This window comes from Chelonoidis abingdonii, chromosome 11 (genome assembly GCF_003597395.2).
Source record: "Chelonoidis abingdonii isolate Lonesome George chromosome 11, CheloAbing_2.0, whole genome shotgun sequence".
In the NCBI taxonomy this organism is placed as follows: domain Eukaryota; kingdom Metazoa; phylum Chordata; order Testudines; family Testudinidae; genus Chelonoidis; species Chelonoidis abingdonii.
In genome coordinates, this window is record NC_133779.1 from 48,088,698 (window position 1) to 48,103,236 (window position 14,539).

Sequence of the window (14,539 nt, forward strand, 5' to 3'; positions counted from 1 at the left end):
TATCTAGTTGCAGCAGCAGCAGCAGCAGCATGGATAAGGCTCTGAGGAGTCAGACCCTGGGGCACCCGCTCGATTGCTGCAAAGGGACTCCAGATCAGCCATAAGCCCCGCAGCTGCAAGGGGGCAGGCAGATGGGGCAGACCTACACACCAGTCATTCTAGACCACTGCAAAGCCCCCTAGGGACCATTGCAACGCCCCCTAGGGACCATTGCAACAAAAAGGACAGCTGTAAGGGGTGCTCTGCCCTCTGCCCGAGCATGCGCCAGCCCCTGAATAGGGGAGGCACAAGCATCTCCCCCTCACCCCCCACGTGTATGCTGGGATCCAGATTCAACCGCCAAAGCAACAAGATACAGCTTGATGCAGAAGAGCTCGAGTGTGCCAGTTCTGGGCACAAGAGAGTTAACGGCAATGGCTCCGGCTCTGTAGTCTTCCCCCTCCTTAGCAAGGTACCATTCAGAAGCTGGATTCTGTCCCTGAAATCTCTTTGGCAGATTCCCTCCCTCCCCCCCATCCTACCCCGCAGCTACTTCCTGCAGAACTTCTTGTTGAGGAGGAAAATGAGCAGGTTGACGTTGACTTTGGCCTTGTTGAAGAGCTTCATGACGGCCACACCTTCGTACTGAAGCTGCAGCAGATCCTGGGAGGGAGAAAGTCCCACTGGTGACTGGGAGGGAGAAAGTCTTTGGTAGAGCCCAAGCCAATGCCCCTGGTGGTCAAGGGAGAAACTTTCCCTTGACTTCCAGGAGCTCTGGATCCTTCCCTCAGCTCCTTTAGAGCTGCTGTTGGCACATCATGCTGGGATTCTATAGCCAGCTGCATCCCACGCTCTCTGAGCAGTGGATGAACGTTCAGTCTCCCAACACCCCCGTCAGCGGTAGGGATTATCCCCCATTTTACAGATGGGGAAACTGAGGCAGAGGGGAAGCAACGTGCACAGACAGTCAGTGACAAAGCTGGGAATATAGAACCCAGGAGTCCTGGCCCCCCGCTCTAACCACTAGATCACGCTCCCTTCCAGAGCTGGGATTAGAGAACCCAGGAATCTTATCAACCAGTTCCCTGCTCCAAGCACTCTTCCTCCCTAGGGGTGTTTACTCTGGTATAAATTAAGAATTCTAGGCAGACATCTCATCAGCCTCACTATTCAGAGCTCCCTGGCTGGGATCCCCTGGGGCGGGGAGGGTGGGGGGGGACGGGTCAAAGCTAACTGCCTGCTGGGTTTGCATTCCCAGGGATACTGGCGCCCAGTGGAGAAGGTACGTCACAGTCTATGGAGCAAGCTAGCTGCACTGTCAAGAATAGATCTAGGGAGATTACAGGTCTCCTGCTCCAAGCACCAGACTGATCTCTCCTATCAGGAGCCAAACCCTAATTTATGTTCCTGGCTTGGGAAGGGAGTGTGGTCTAGTGGGTAGAGCATATGGCCTAAGCCAGGACTCCTGGGGTCTATCCAGTCCCCTGCTCCAACCATGACATTAACCCTTAGGGGTCTATGTAATGCACACCTCTTGGACGGCCAGAGTTAAAAATGTAGCTGTGTCACCTCTGAACTCCAACCACAGCTTGGTGCATTGACTCCACCTCTGTTCTGTGCTGCTGTTATGCTCAGCACAGAAGCATCCCCATGGGTGAAGGCACCAGGGCTGGTTCCCTACCTGATAGTGGAGCTGGAACTTCTCCATGTCGATCCCCATAAATTTGGCCTTCACCTGGAACTTGCCAGCTTCCCCACACGGAATGATGTCGAAAATCACATTCCGGAACCTGGAAGGGGAGAGAGTTAAACGAGGGCAACGGAAAGGCTGAGACAGCAGCACCTGGATGCTTGGGTTCTATTCCCTTTCTGGAAGAGGAGTGTTGCTTAATGGTTACAGAGGGGTGGGGGGCTGGGAATCAGGACTCCTGAGTTCTAGTCCCACCTTCTGCTGCTGATCAGCTCCGTAGCCTTCACTCTGTTTGCTGTTGTACAGTGGGATAGATTATACTTGCTTCACAAGGAGTACATTCTAACAACCAGACTTAGAGCAAGAAAGCATGTGAGATTCTCTCAATTGCTCATTTTTTGGCCAGCTCAAATAATTTTCCCCTCTTACACTGCCCTGCCCAAGGCCCCTCTGACTCACAGCCTCTAGGCTGAGACTGTCAGCAAAGGGGAAGTGAGCAGAGCCAGGCTGAGATGACCAGGTCTTATCACATGGGCAGCTAACTGAGTGGCTGTTGGACTGGGGCAGCTTTTAGACTGGAGCAGCACTGGTGGCGGTGAGGCTACTTACTGGCTGACAGGCAGGTCTTCTATCTCCAGCAACACGCCTTTCTCAAAGAGCCGCGCCGCTGTGTAGTGCAGAGACTGCTGCTTCTTGCTTTTCCCGTTGAGCCTTAAAAGAAAAAGGAATTGGTGGGGGGTTAGAAGCAGAGAACGCTGGGGGCTGAAATGAAGTCACGCAGTAGCCTGCCTGGTATGCGATAAACGTAGAGTCTCGCTTACACTGACTCATCCGACTCACAGATCTGGACCTACGAGTCAGATCTCCAGTAGGGCCAGAGGGGGGAAGTCAGTGAGGTGGGGAGAGGCACAGAGGGGTTTCCAGATTAAAGGGAGGCAGGGGAGAAGGCTCTTGAGCCAAGAGAGGAAGTAAGTGCTGGATGAAAAGAGGAGGCCAACTAGCAAGAAGGCTTATGAGGTTAACTAAAAGGGATGTAATGCTACATACAGAGTGAAGAAGAATTCCTTCCTGACCCCTGATCATCTCATGCTATGAAGCATGACATTCAGTTACCCTCTGGCTTATCCTGCATAAGTGTTGGCAGTTACAGCTTTGAGCTCTTTTCCGGCCCATACATAGCTCAACGTACTTGCTGTTGGCAGCCAGGTTGTCCAGACACATCCGGATATACTGATTGTAATAGTCGATTTGCTCCTCATAAAACGAGGTCTTGGAGTTGAGGCCGTGGAGGGTCTGCCGCAGTTTCACTAGCTCTCCCTTGCGGTGCTGCCGGTAACGCCGCTGATTGCGAATATCCTGGAGCACGGGCAGGGATGAAAAACAAAAAACAAACAGCCAGCTGGAAAACCCCTTGCCTTGTGCCAGTTTACCGAAGTGAGAATCACGGCGACTCCTGCGTGGTTACATAGCTGACCGCAAGCTGAACACCAGCCGGATTCTGGGAACAAGATAAGGACCATGGGGCTTAAAGCATCGGATTCCCTTTCAGGCACTTACAGGAATGTTCCGAGTGGCCGCCTATGGGCCAGATCAGGCCCACTGAACAATTCCATTTGGCCCCTGAATGCCTCCGCCCCTCCAACACTAGCTGCCCCTAGTAGCTCTGTTGGACAGATCAGTATCAAACGTGAACTTTGTGCAACGCTCAGATGCGACAGTAACAATCAGTGTCTTTAATCCTCATCCAAGGTCACACAAGGAGTTTGTCTGCTGGAGCCCTCTGTCTGTCTGTCCACCCTAGCGATTAATTTGGCTCCCATCTGAACTGAGCCCTTCCAGTATTAATGGACTCCGTGCATCCAACACCTTCGGCTTATCCTATTATTGAGCCTGTTCCCAGTCTCCTGGCCTTCTCCTAGGTTCTCCAAGCCGGGGCAGGCTACAGGGCGTGGTACCTTGGCCATCTCATTGATGATCTCCTGGTACTGATTGGCCGAGTCCACCACCCCCAGGCTCTCCAAGCGCCGCAGGTTCCGGATCACTTTCCGCTTCTTCTCTTCCATGGAGAGCTGGCTGTTGCCAGCCAGGGAGCGGTTGCGTTTCAACCTGTCCGGGGTCTGAGCCTCGCGCAGGGCCCGTCTGTGCATCTGGTGGTGATGGAAGGCTTCCTAGAGAGAGAGAGAGAGGGGGAACATTTATTCCATCAAGGTGGCACCTGTGGGAACATCCCCGGAAGCAGGTTTTGAGACTTGGAGGCCCCGGGGAGAGCACAGGAAGTCAGCCCCCAAGCAACCACGCACACGCACGAGCCTCAGGCAAGAGAGAACTACGTCCCTCCCTGAGCAGAGTGAACTCCGGCTTCTCAGACTGGGTGGGGCACACGTGGGCCGAAGGACTCAACAATGCTCCCGCGCCAGGGTGCAATTGTAACAGGCTGGCCTGCCCCTTTCAAAGACCAGGAGGCCACTGGCCAGCCCGGTTCAATTATTCGCCTCTGAGCCATAATTAGCTGCCTTCCAGCCTAAGTGGGATTAACTGAGCTCAGGTGACAGGCCGATAAACAGCTGGGCCTCAGGAGAGGGCTGAGAATGTGCTGGGCTCCTGGGGAAGGCCCTGATAGGGTGTGGAAGAAGCAGGGGACTCGGCTCTATCCCAGAGTGCATAGGGAGCCCGGAAGGCGGGCTGAAGAAAAGCCCAAGTGGGGTAGAACAACTTTTTGTTCTGACTTGTTACCCCGGAAGGGGTTAAGTTTTAGTCAGTGACTTGGCTGGAGAGCTAAGCCAGGGCATCAACTCGAGCTTGTGTGCGGAAGGCTGAAGGGGCCCACCTTGGAGGAAGAAATTTAGGCCGGGAGTGCCTGCAGCACCACCACACACAATTATCAGGGGGTGCTATGGGGCAGCCACACTTGTGCTATATGCTCCAGTTAAGCGCCTCTCCTTGGCAATGATGTGTGCTTGCAGTATATATGTCAGCCAGTCGATGGCACTGTGTGCTGTAGCAAGCTCCAGGCAGGGTGTTAGCCCCTGGTAAACAAAGGAAGCAAAGCTGAGACTCAAGCTGGGGTGAAAGCCTGTTTGTTATGTATAGCAGTTGTCTTTAACAAACACCTCCTGCTTAAGACAGGCCTGCGATTCACTCAGCTCCCAACATCACCACTGCTGGCCAACCCTTCTCTGCTGTTCTCCACCCCACCTGATCCTCTGATGCAGCTGTTCGTAAGATCTCCAGGAGGGAATCCCCTGGCTGGGACTGGATCACATCCACTAGCATCTGTTTGGTGCTAAAACAAAAGAAAGGAAGCACAAGTTACCCGTTTTGGGGGCTGCGGAGGAGGGGGGTGGGTTGAGCTAGTTAGCCTCAAGGCGATGAGCCAAACAGCGGAAGATTTCCTTGCAAATGCCACTACCAAGACATTTAAACATAGAGCAAAGCCAGGACTCCAGACCAAGATGGCCCTTTACTGGCTTGGCTTCTGAGTGTCAGAAAAGCTTCACTGAATTCCTTGGGTCACAGTCCCTTTCAAAGGACACGCCACGGACTTGCTGGATTGCCACATTCAGAGGGCTGCTCTCACCTCAGCAGCAAGCTCCTTGTATCCGCCTCCTCGCTACTGGCCTCCACTGCATCGAACTTGTTGGTGAGGGTAAGCGAGACCTCCTGCTTCCCGAGCTGGGTCAGCGCTTGCTCGGGGCTACCATCGCCCGGATTCGGAGCGCTCTCTCCTGCAAGGCCAAAGAAGAGTAGCTACTTGGCCATTCATCAGAGAGAAGGGTGATCAGAGCCGGAGTGGGGGAGATCTGGGTTCTACACGACACCCTGCCACTGCTGCTTGCAGGGTAAATCAATCTGAGCCCCTCTGTGCTTCTGATTGCAAACCTGAGGCTTTGATCAATAAACCATCCCACATCAAATCAGACGTCAAGAATTATAACATTCAAAAACCAGTCAGAGAACACTTCAACCTCCCTGGTCACTCGATTACAGACCAAAAATTCACAATACTCCAACAAAGAAAAACTTCAAAACAGATGCCAACGAGAAACTGATGAATTAGAATTAATTTACAAACTGGACACCATTAAATTAGGCTTGAATGAAGACTGGGAGTGGATGGGCCATTACACAAAGGAAAACTATTTCCCCATGCTAATTTTTTCCCCTACTGTTACTCATACCTTCTTATCAACTGTTGGAAATGGGCCATCTTGATTATCACTACAAAAGTTTTTTTCCTCCTGCCGATAATAGCCCACCTTAACTGATTACTCTCGTTCTAGTTAGGATGGCAACAACGTGTGTGTGTGTGTGTGTGTGTGTGTGTGTGTGTGTGTGTGTGTGTGTTTCAACTGTATTTTCCACTGCATACTGCATGCATCCGATGAAGTGGGTTTTCGCCCACGAAAGCTTATGCCCAAATAAATTTGTTAGTCTCTAAGGTGCCACAAGGACTCCTTGTTCTTTTTGCTGATACAGACTAACATGGCTACTACTCTGAAACCATCCCACTGAGTGGTACCTCGTGCCATCTTATTCCTTGTTAATCAGTAATCCTCCCAGATCAAAAGGAGGAAATGTAATAACTCTGAACATCATAGAAATAAGTAATGGACTCTCCCAACTTGACCATAAGGATGAGAAACAAACGGATGCGACAGTACTGCCCACCCTCACACAGTCAAAAACCCACAAAATAGGCTTAAAAAAAATCAGAAGATCTAACATATAAATAGGATTCTCTTTGCTTGTCTCCACCCTGCCCCCCGATCATAATGCCCACAGGTCATGTTTTCAAGCTTTTTCCTGCAACTACGAGGACTAGAAGCTTAGTTTTCTAAAAAGAACGTGAGTGGAGGTTCTATCAGTAGCATGACTTCAGAGGTTGAGGATTTAAGGGAAAAACAAAAACCTAAAGGAGGTGGCAACACTAGTTACTCGCTTAAAGTAAATTGCTTGGCCCAGATGAATGGAATTTAGCCAGGCTACTTTCAGAGGTGGTAACAGGCAATATATGTTCACTTGCAAGAAGACAGGAGGGGAGGGGCGGGCTTGAAACTTACAAGGGGTCTCCACGTACCTATTAGAGACTGGACGGTAGGCAGCTCATCAAGGTCTTCCAGAAGCTCATGCAGGGGGTCCTTGTGATCGGGCGAAATGGAGTCCTGATGCTCTAGTAACAGCTACATCACCAGAGGGAGGTGCAGAACACAAAAGGAATGAGATTAAAAACCATATTCCAGACAGCAAGCGCCCCACCATTATATAAACCAAGGCCTTGTCTGGAATACAGCACGTGCACTGCTCACCCCACGTCAAAAAGGAGATTGCAGAATTAGAAAGCGGTTCAGAAAAGAGCACGCTGAGATGCCTCGGCACTGTCCTGCTGTGGCGAGGTGGCAGTAACTGGCAGGAGCAGGGAACGCCCACGGGCAGGAGCAGAGCTGACCCGCCTCGGGTGGGGAGAGGGGGCAAATGGGTTTGTTTTCTGACCCCACCCTCAGCACTTGTTGCAGGTACTGATTGGGTTGCTGAGTCCAAGTTTTGGGTCCTTTATGGTGATGGGCACCAGCGTGAGCCCTCCTTCCCCTCCCGACCGTGGCAAAGGGTGCAAAGCAGACGCAGAATCCTTTCCGGACGGTAGGTTTCAGGCCCCTTTACCTTGTGGGTGTTAATGAGCTCCGCCACTGTGATGTAGATGACTGGCTTGGCCACAGCTACCATCTCCGAGTACTCATCCACATTAAACCTTTCTTCCGGCTCAGGGACGGAACAGGCAGCACAGATGAACTTCCTAGGAGGAAATGGGGGAAGTATCCCTTCCGTGACTGCTGAATCCAGTCCAAGATTTAGGGCGAGTAAGGAACAGGCTGGGGAACTAGAGAGAACCACAGGACCTGCCTGTGTTGAGCAGCCTCAAGTCGGGCCTCTGTCTTCTGTATCCTCAGGGGGGTAAAGCAGGAATGATACTGTAGGAAATTTCACTGCAATGTTTTATTGATCCAGTGACGGGAAGCAACAGCTGCTGAGCATGCAGCAGCTTATCCCAAAGCTACGCGTTTTTTTGTATCTTCCTTGGCCCAGGTCGCACTTTGAGACGTGATGCTGGGCTAGCTGGATCCCAGGCTGGCGAGCACGGCATTCCTGGCTGCAGGCTATGCACCCATCATGCCGTACGGTACATTTGGCTGGGGGCTTACACAGGGGATGTCTACACTGCAATCAAAAGGTGCGAGCGCAACACATGTAGATATACCCGAGCTCACTTGGATCTCGCTAGCTCAAGTAAAAACAGCAGTGAAGCCGCGGTAGCAGGAGTTGTACAGGTCCACTCGGGGAACGCAGCGGATTAGCTGCAGCTTTACTGCTGTTGTTACTCACGCTAGCTCCGGACTGTCTACATGCCCTGATTGCAGTACAGTACAGAACACCCGGGGCACGACGCCCTTCACAATTACAGACGCCCGCTGAGTTACGCAAACCCGACTTGCGCAAATCCGCACTTACGGAAAAAGTTCCGTAAGCTAGAGCTAGGGAGGGGGTTTTGTTTTTGGTGGGTTTTTTTGGCGTAATGGTCAGGTATATGTTTCCGACTCACGCAAAATTCGAGTGACACAAGGCGTATCGGAGCGGACGCTTGCGTAAGTCGCAGAGGGTCTGTACAAATCTTGCGCTAAGAGAACCTGGTTCCTGGATTGTACCTTGAGCCTGCTGCTGCCCCAGGGCCAGAGTAGCTCCTGCTGCTGGGCTCGAGGTGTCAGCCACCGCCATCCCCCCTCCTCCCCACACCTCTCAGCAGGACACTTTCCCTAGAACGATCCCCTGGCTCTAACGAACAAATGGTTTAGCTCCCCGGCAGTTCGTTATAGCGAGGGTGTACGTACGGTATCAACTTACCGCCTACATGTGGGTTTCTGTGATGCGTTAGCCAGTGCATGTGCTTTTGAGCACCCAAACAGGCTCGAACTCACCATGCAACTAGGCACGAAAGCCAGGAGCGCTGTTGCGTTACCATATCCTGCATCACCCTCTCCTGCCCCTTTAAGGGCACACAGCTCCCACTTCTAGTGCCATCTTCCCTCAGTCGCCCACTGGAGTCATGGAATTGAGGTTGCTGACTGAGCACCTCACAGGATTGGGCCCCTTCCAGCAAATCCTAGAGATCTGACACTTTTGGGGGCAGGGATGGGCATTTCGTTCTGTGTCTGTGCGACACCAGGCACTGTGGGGGCTTGTTCAGGACCGAGCCCCCTAAGTGACACTCCAATACAAATAGTAAATCAACCCTGGTCAATTTCAGGCCTCAGCCTGGGACAGTAGCTCTGTGCTGCTCCCCATACAGATAGACCCTCTGCCACTTCTCTTCTGCTTCACAAGCTGCAGCATTAGCCAAGTCCATCAGCTGATCCCCCGGAGAACAAGGTGGAGAAGCAAACATATGCATTCTTCTAAGTGCCTAAAAGGTTTTTAATTACGGACTAATTTATTCACTGGGGCTGAGGGGAGTGCCAGGAATGCTGTTTAATCATTGTACATTCGTTTTTACTCTGATCTGCTTATTGAATCCTGATGTACCGAAGGGGCACATGCTAATTACTCTCTCAACTGTTGCCAAATGCTAGAAATGACAGAGGACTGGGGAGGAGAAGGGGCGAGGGGAAAGAGTTGCACAGAGTTTTGACTTTCTTCAGGGAGAGTTTAAATAGGACAGCACAGAGGAGGCATCATTGCAATGGGATCTCGCACTGTGTGTGTGTGTCTATATTAATTTAGAGCTGAACTGGGATCAGACCAAGGCCTTGTCTACACTAGGAACGTTTTGTTGCTTTCATTGTACTGGGCGATTTAAAGTGATACAACCCCAACTAGTATGGATATAGTTACCGGTAGAAAGGAGCGTAGACTGGAGAGTCATGCAGGCTTGGGGAGCTAACAAATTATGCCAATCTAAGTACAGTAGAACCTCAGAGTTACAAACCCACCAGTCAACCACACCCCACATCTAGTATTGAAAGGATACAATCAGGCAACAGCAGAGACCCAAAAAAAGAAAATACAGTACAGCATTGTGCTAAACGTGAACTGCTAAAAATATCAAAGGAAAGCAGCATTTTTCCCTCTGCCTAGTAATGTTTCAATTCTCTATTAAGTCAATGTATAGTTGTAAACTTTGGAAAGAACAACCATCCCGTTTTGTTCCGAGTTACAAACATTCCCGAGGTTTCATAACCCTGAGATTCTACTGTACAGGCATTCCGGTATAACAGAGTCCACACTATGCTTTTACTGGTGTAGCTAGATCTGTTTAATAGGAATGAGGGGAGTGATTTTTTTTAATTTCTTGTCAAAGTGCCTTGAAGCCTGAGCCACGGACCAGGACCCCAGGGTGCTGCCTGCTGTAAAAACACAGAACAAAGGGCCAGTTCCTAAGTGTCGATCCTCTTTTCCACCCATGTCCCTAGCTAAGAAGGCGGCTGCTCTCAAAACTCAATTAAGCTTTGCTGTTACCCCAGCTTTGCAGCAGCACTAGCCAAAGGAAGCCTGGCCTTATGGTTGAGACCTTAGCTTAGAATTTAAGAGACGTGGATTCTGTTCCCAGCGCTGCCATTGACTCCCTGCAGGAGACTCAGCAAGTCTCCTTGTCTCTGTGGGCCTCAGTTTCCCCATTTGCGAAAGAGGGATGAATAATAGCTCATGTCGGCCTTGTTTGTTTCAATTAAACTCTTTAGGGGATCGGAGCAGTCTCGCTACATGTACGTACAGCACGTAGCGCAATGGGACCGTGGCTACAACTGCCACAACATGGCACTAACCTGAACTTAGAGTGGGTTTCTTCCAGGTACTGGTTCACCACCCCCAGATGGCCGTTTTCCCCCTCGAACATCTTATTGGCCGCTGCATGCTGCAGGATCTTGGCAATGGAGCCCAGGTTGCGCCGGTGCTCCGGGTGCAGAGCCACGCCGGCAGAGATATCAACGATATCGAAGCCGTCCGGAGCCACCACAGCCGGGTTCATGAAACGGTAATAGAGCAGGTTCCCGACAATCTAGAAAGCAGGGAGCAGAGAAAGGGAATTACTACTAATGATGCCTTGCTCTTATTGGGCTCTAGTCTTGTCTGGATGCTGCCTAAATGTTTGTTCCAGGCTATAACACACTGATAGGTTCCTGTACAGCTTTACAGTACAGGGCCTATGAAACACAGTTCAGGAGTTCTGATTGCAACCCACAAGGGGCAGCAGTGCACACACTCTAGCCAGTTCATTACATTAGGATTATCTCCGTTACACAGATGGGAAAATGGAAGCACAGAGCAGGTATGTGACTTGCCCAAGGCCACAGAGTATAACTGGAATCCAGACCCCCTAGGCCACACTGCCCCTCTGATGGAATACCAGGGGAGGGCAGGACAGCTATCCAATGCCTCTCTAGTCTTGATGTTTAGAGGCAGCCAGCTACAGAGACCTTGCTGCTGTCACCTTGCCCAGCTATCTACCTCCTCTACGCACCTTGCAGATATCCTCCTCGCCAGCGGTTGGGAATTTCTCAGCCAGGGACGTCTTTAGGACTTTGGCCACGTAACGCATCCCGTAGCTAAGAGAAATCAGAGAAGAGGCTCATCACATGGGCAGAGGTCAACCAGCGGCTTAGAGTCACATGTACTAAGGCCAGAGCCCGTTAACGATCATCTAGTCTGGCCCCCTACACAACCTCTCCCAATGGTTCCTGAATCCAGCCCAGGACAGCAGATCTGTGGGAAAGCTATCCAGTCTTGAGCCGCTGGGGGAAATCCAACGCATCCCTAGCCCAGTTGTTCTAATGGCCAATTACCCTCCCCATTAAAAATCTGCTCCAAAGCGCGTTGGTGTCTTTGGTCTGTGTTTGTGCAGCATCTAGCACCGTGGGGTCCTGGGCCATGACTGGGGTGCCCCGGCACCGCAACACACACAATGACTTGGTATAAGTGATGTCTCCACTGCCAACAAAGCCCCAAGCCAGGCCCTGCTCTCCCTGGGCCAGACCTTGCTTAAATGGGGGCATCTTCCTGCACGTCAGGCCAGCCTGTGGTGCCATACACCACCCGGCAGCCTCTCCGAGAGCTCTCAAAGCCCTCTGCTGTCTCTTAGGTCATCTCCTTGGCACCACCCTCTTGCATATGGAGGTGCAGAGTATTACCCAAAGTATTATCTCCATTTTACAAATTGGGAGGAGGGGGAAAACCGAGGCATGATTTGCCCAAGGTTGGGCAAGGAGGAAGCCCAGGTCTCTCCAACTCCCAGTCCCACATTTGAACAGCTAGATCCCACTCCTTCTCTGAAGGAAATGCTCCCCGTCCATTACTGGGATGTGAACTGTAGAAAGGAGAGTCACACTCCAGGAAAGGCAAATGAGTCAAAACAGACCCACACCCCACTTCTGCATCAGCGAGATGACACCTGCAGCAGGAAACGCCTCCCACAAGGCTCGCTAGATACGTTCTTCCTTGAAAGCACCTTTGGCATTAATTAATTAAACTAGCACAAAGAATCCTGCCTGACCCCTTTCCTCTGTAGGTCTGAGTGCTCCATGGAGGAAGGTCGGGACTGTCATCCCTGCTTTACACATGGGGAAACTGAGGCACAGAGCAGTGACATGACTCACGCCAGGTCATATAGCAAGTCAGGGGCTGTGAGTAAAACTCTAGCTCCCAGCCCAGTACCCTCTCCAGTAAGCCACGCTGCCTCACCAGCTGTAACAGACAGGCCCAGGGCTACCTACGGAATTTTGTCCACGGAAGAGGTGATGGCAGAGAGGAACTTGTCCGTCACTGCCAGGAGGTTGCGGATGGAGATGTCCAGCCGACGCTGAACCTCGGGGTGGCTCAGGGCCTGCTCGGGGCTAACATCATATGGAAACTTGCTGTGGACAGAAGAAAGATACCCTTAAGCGTCAGCACAGGGCAAGCCAACGTGGCCTCTGTGGCGAGGCTGGGCCTGGGCCGGGCCTGACCTCTTTTGTCCGCTCTGAGACTCCAGCTGGTTGATCCAGGCCTTGTAGATGTCCACGGGGTTGGTGCGGATGCTGAGGGTTTTGTCCTGCAGAACCTCCTGCACGGGGCTGCCCAGGATCTGGCGCAAGGCATTCTGCCCGCGGGCGTTCCGGTAAAAGCTCACCACCAGCCGGATCACGGTGGGGTTCCCCGTTAGGATGTCACGGAGCTGGTCGACTTTAGACCTGGACAGGGGGGCGGTGAGAAAGGACAAAACTCTGATCTGGGCTCCAAGGTGCAGCCAGCACAAATAGCCACTGAAGACAAGCAGCGCAGTTACGGTGCCTTAGGAATCTGCCGAGCTGTGGAATCAGCCGGCTGCCTGGTACCACTGCCTACCTCCTGTGTGTATAGATTAGTCCAAGGGGAGTGTCCATGCCCCCCAGAGAATTTGGTGCTCAAAAACTCTAAGGGCCTGGCTGCACTAAACCCAGAGGTGTAACTGCAGCATGTGTAGACACACCTGAGCTAACCTGGCCACCGAGAGCAGCGAAGCCACCGCCGCACGGGTTCGCTGCCTGAGCGCACGCCCGTGGTCTTGGGCCGGCTCGTGCAGCTGTTCTGCTGCAGCTTCGCTGCTGTCGATGCCCAAGCGATGGAGATTAAAGCCAGCTCGGGTCTGTCTACACATGGTGCAATTTCACACCTGATTGCAGGTAAGCCATTCCCTAAGGGGGGCACCAAAACCTAGTCAATACAAAACCTAGCCCATACAAAACCTAGCCCGTGTCCTTGCACTGACAGCTAGGGAGCGTTCTGTTAAATCCTAAGCGTCCACGTGTCTCAGAGGGTTCTAGGAATACCAGAGGCATCCAACCAAGACGGTTTCATCTGAATGCAGGGAAGAGACAGACTGCCAGCTCCTTAAGACAGACAGGTGTTCAAACCCTGGTTGTGGCCTCCCTAGCTGATAGTATGTGCCCGTAGCACTTACCTGATCTCCTCCTGCAGGGCGGTTTTGAAGAGCTGAAGGAGCAGGTAGGCCTCTCTGGGGTTGGATGCGTAGTTGTAGAGCGTGAAGACCACCGATTCCATGAACTTGGTCGACTTGGTCTGGGGCATCTGGAAAATCAGCTTAGCCAGGTACACAGGGTGGGTCTGCGGACAAAGGAGAGGTGTTAAAGAGGAGAGCTACCCTGGGGTCTGAAGGCTGGAACAGTCGGCGTGGTCTGGTGAATATAGCCCTGGACAGGGAGTCAGGAGACCTGGGTTCTCCTTGCAGCTCTGCTGGGCAACCTCTGGCAAGTCCCTTCCCCTCTCCGTGCCCTCCCATCCTTTGTCTTGCTTGATTAGACAAAGCTCTTTGGAACTGCGACTGTCTCTTGTTCCGTTCACATGGCAGGCCTGGAACAATAGGGCCCTGATCAGTTATGGCCTCTGGGCGCTACCGTAACACTAGATAACAAATTAACGCCCATCGCAGGAAGACTAATCAGCAGATCCCAGTGTTGCAGCCCCGTGGGGTGCACACATGCATCCCTGCACCTGGCTGGGGCAGGTGACACAGCATCCTGTGACGGTAGCTCAGCGGTGGTGCTTCCTTTTAAGGAGGGAGCTGGTCCAGACAGAGAAAGGAGCCCCCAGGGGAGAGGAAGGAGCTGGGGAGGGAGTCTGTGCAGAGCGTAGGGCCAGAAGGAACTGTTGGATCAACAGCCCCCGGTGCCAGCAGTGCCCAGGTCCCTGCAATGGCAGGGAATTGATTCGGCGAACCACCGCCCGCTCCTGCATCAGCGAAAAGACGACACTTGCAGCAGCTGCTGCCTCCGCTGGGTGTGGCTTTAGGAAAGGCCAAGGCAGCAGAATCCAGGGTTTCCATTTGATCTGATGCCGACCTGTTGGTAACCC

At 52.3% G+C, this 14,539-nt stretch overlaps 1 protein-coding gene across 1 annotated transcript in view; it reads right to left on the bottom strand.

Annotated features, from left to right (window-relative positions):
- Positions 1–201: 201 nt before the first annotated feature.
- IQGAP3 (IQ motif containing GTPase activating protein 3) overlaps positions 202–14,539 on the bottom strand; it is a 36,140-nt gene continuing 21,802 nt past the window's right edge. Inside the window, exons 24-37 of the mRNA XM_032792128.2 lie at positions 13,629–13,792; positions 12,655–12,879; positions 12,424–12,564; positions 11,175–11,259; positions 10,480–10,712; positions 7,328–7,460; positions 6,747–6,849; positions 5,247–5,394; positions 4,865–4,952; positions 3,625–3,837; positions 2,859–3,025; positions 2,279–2,380; positions 1,661–1,769; positions 202–642 (exon numbers count right to left, since the gene is read on the bottom strand). Coding sequence (XP_032648019.2) covers positions 529–642; positions 1,661–1,769; positions 2,279–2,380; positions 2,859–3,025; positions 3,625–3,837; positions 4,865–4,952; positions 5,247–5,394; positions 6,747–6,849; positions 7,328–7,460; positions 10,480–10,712; positions 11,175–11,259; positions 12,424–12,564; positions 12,655–12,879; positions 13,629–13,792 — 2,025 coding nt within the window. The 3' untranslated portion in view covers positions 202–528. The remainder of the gene's footprint in view (positions 643–1,660; positions 1,770–2,278; positions 2,381–2,858; positions 3,026–3,624; positions 3,838–4,864; positions 4,953–5,246; positions 5,395–6,746; positions 6,850–7,327; positions 7,461–10,479; positions 10,713–11,174; positions 11,260–12,423; positions 12,565–12,654; positions 12,880–13,628; positions 13,793–14,539) is intronic.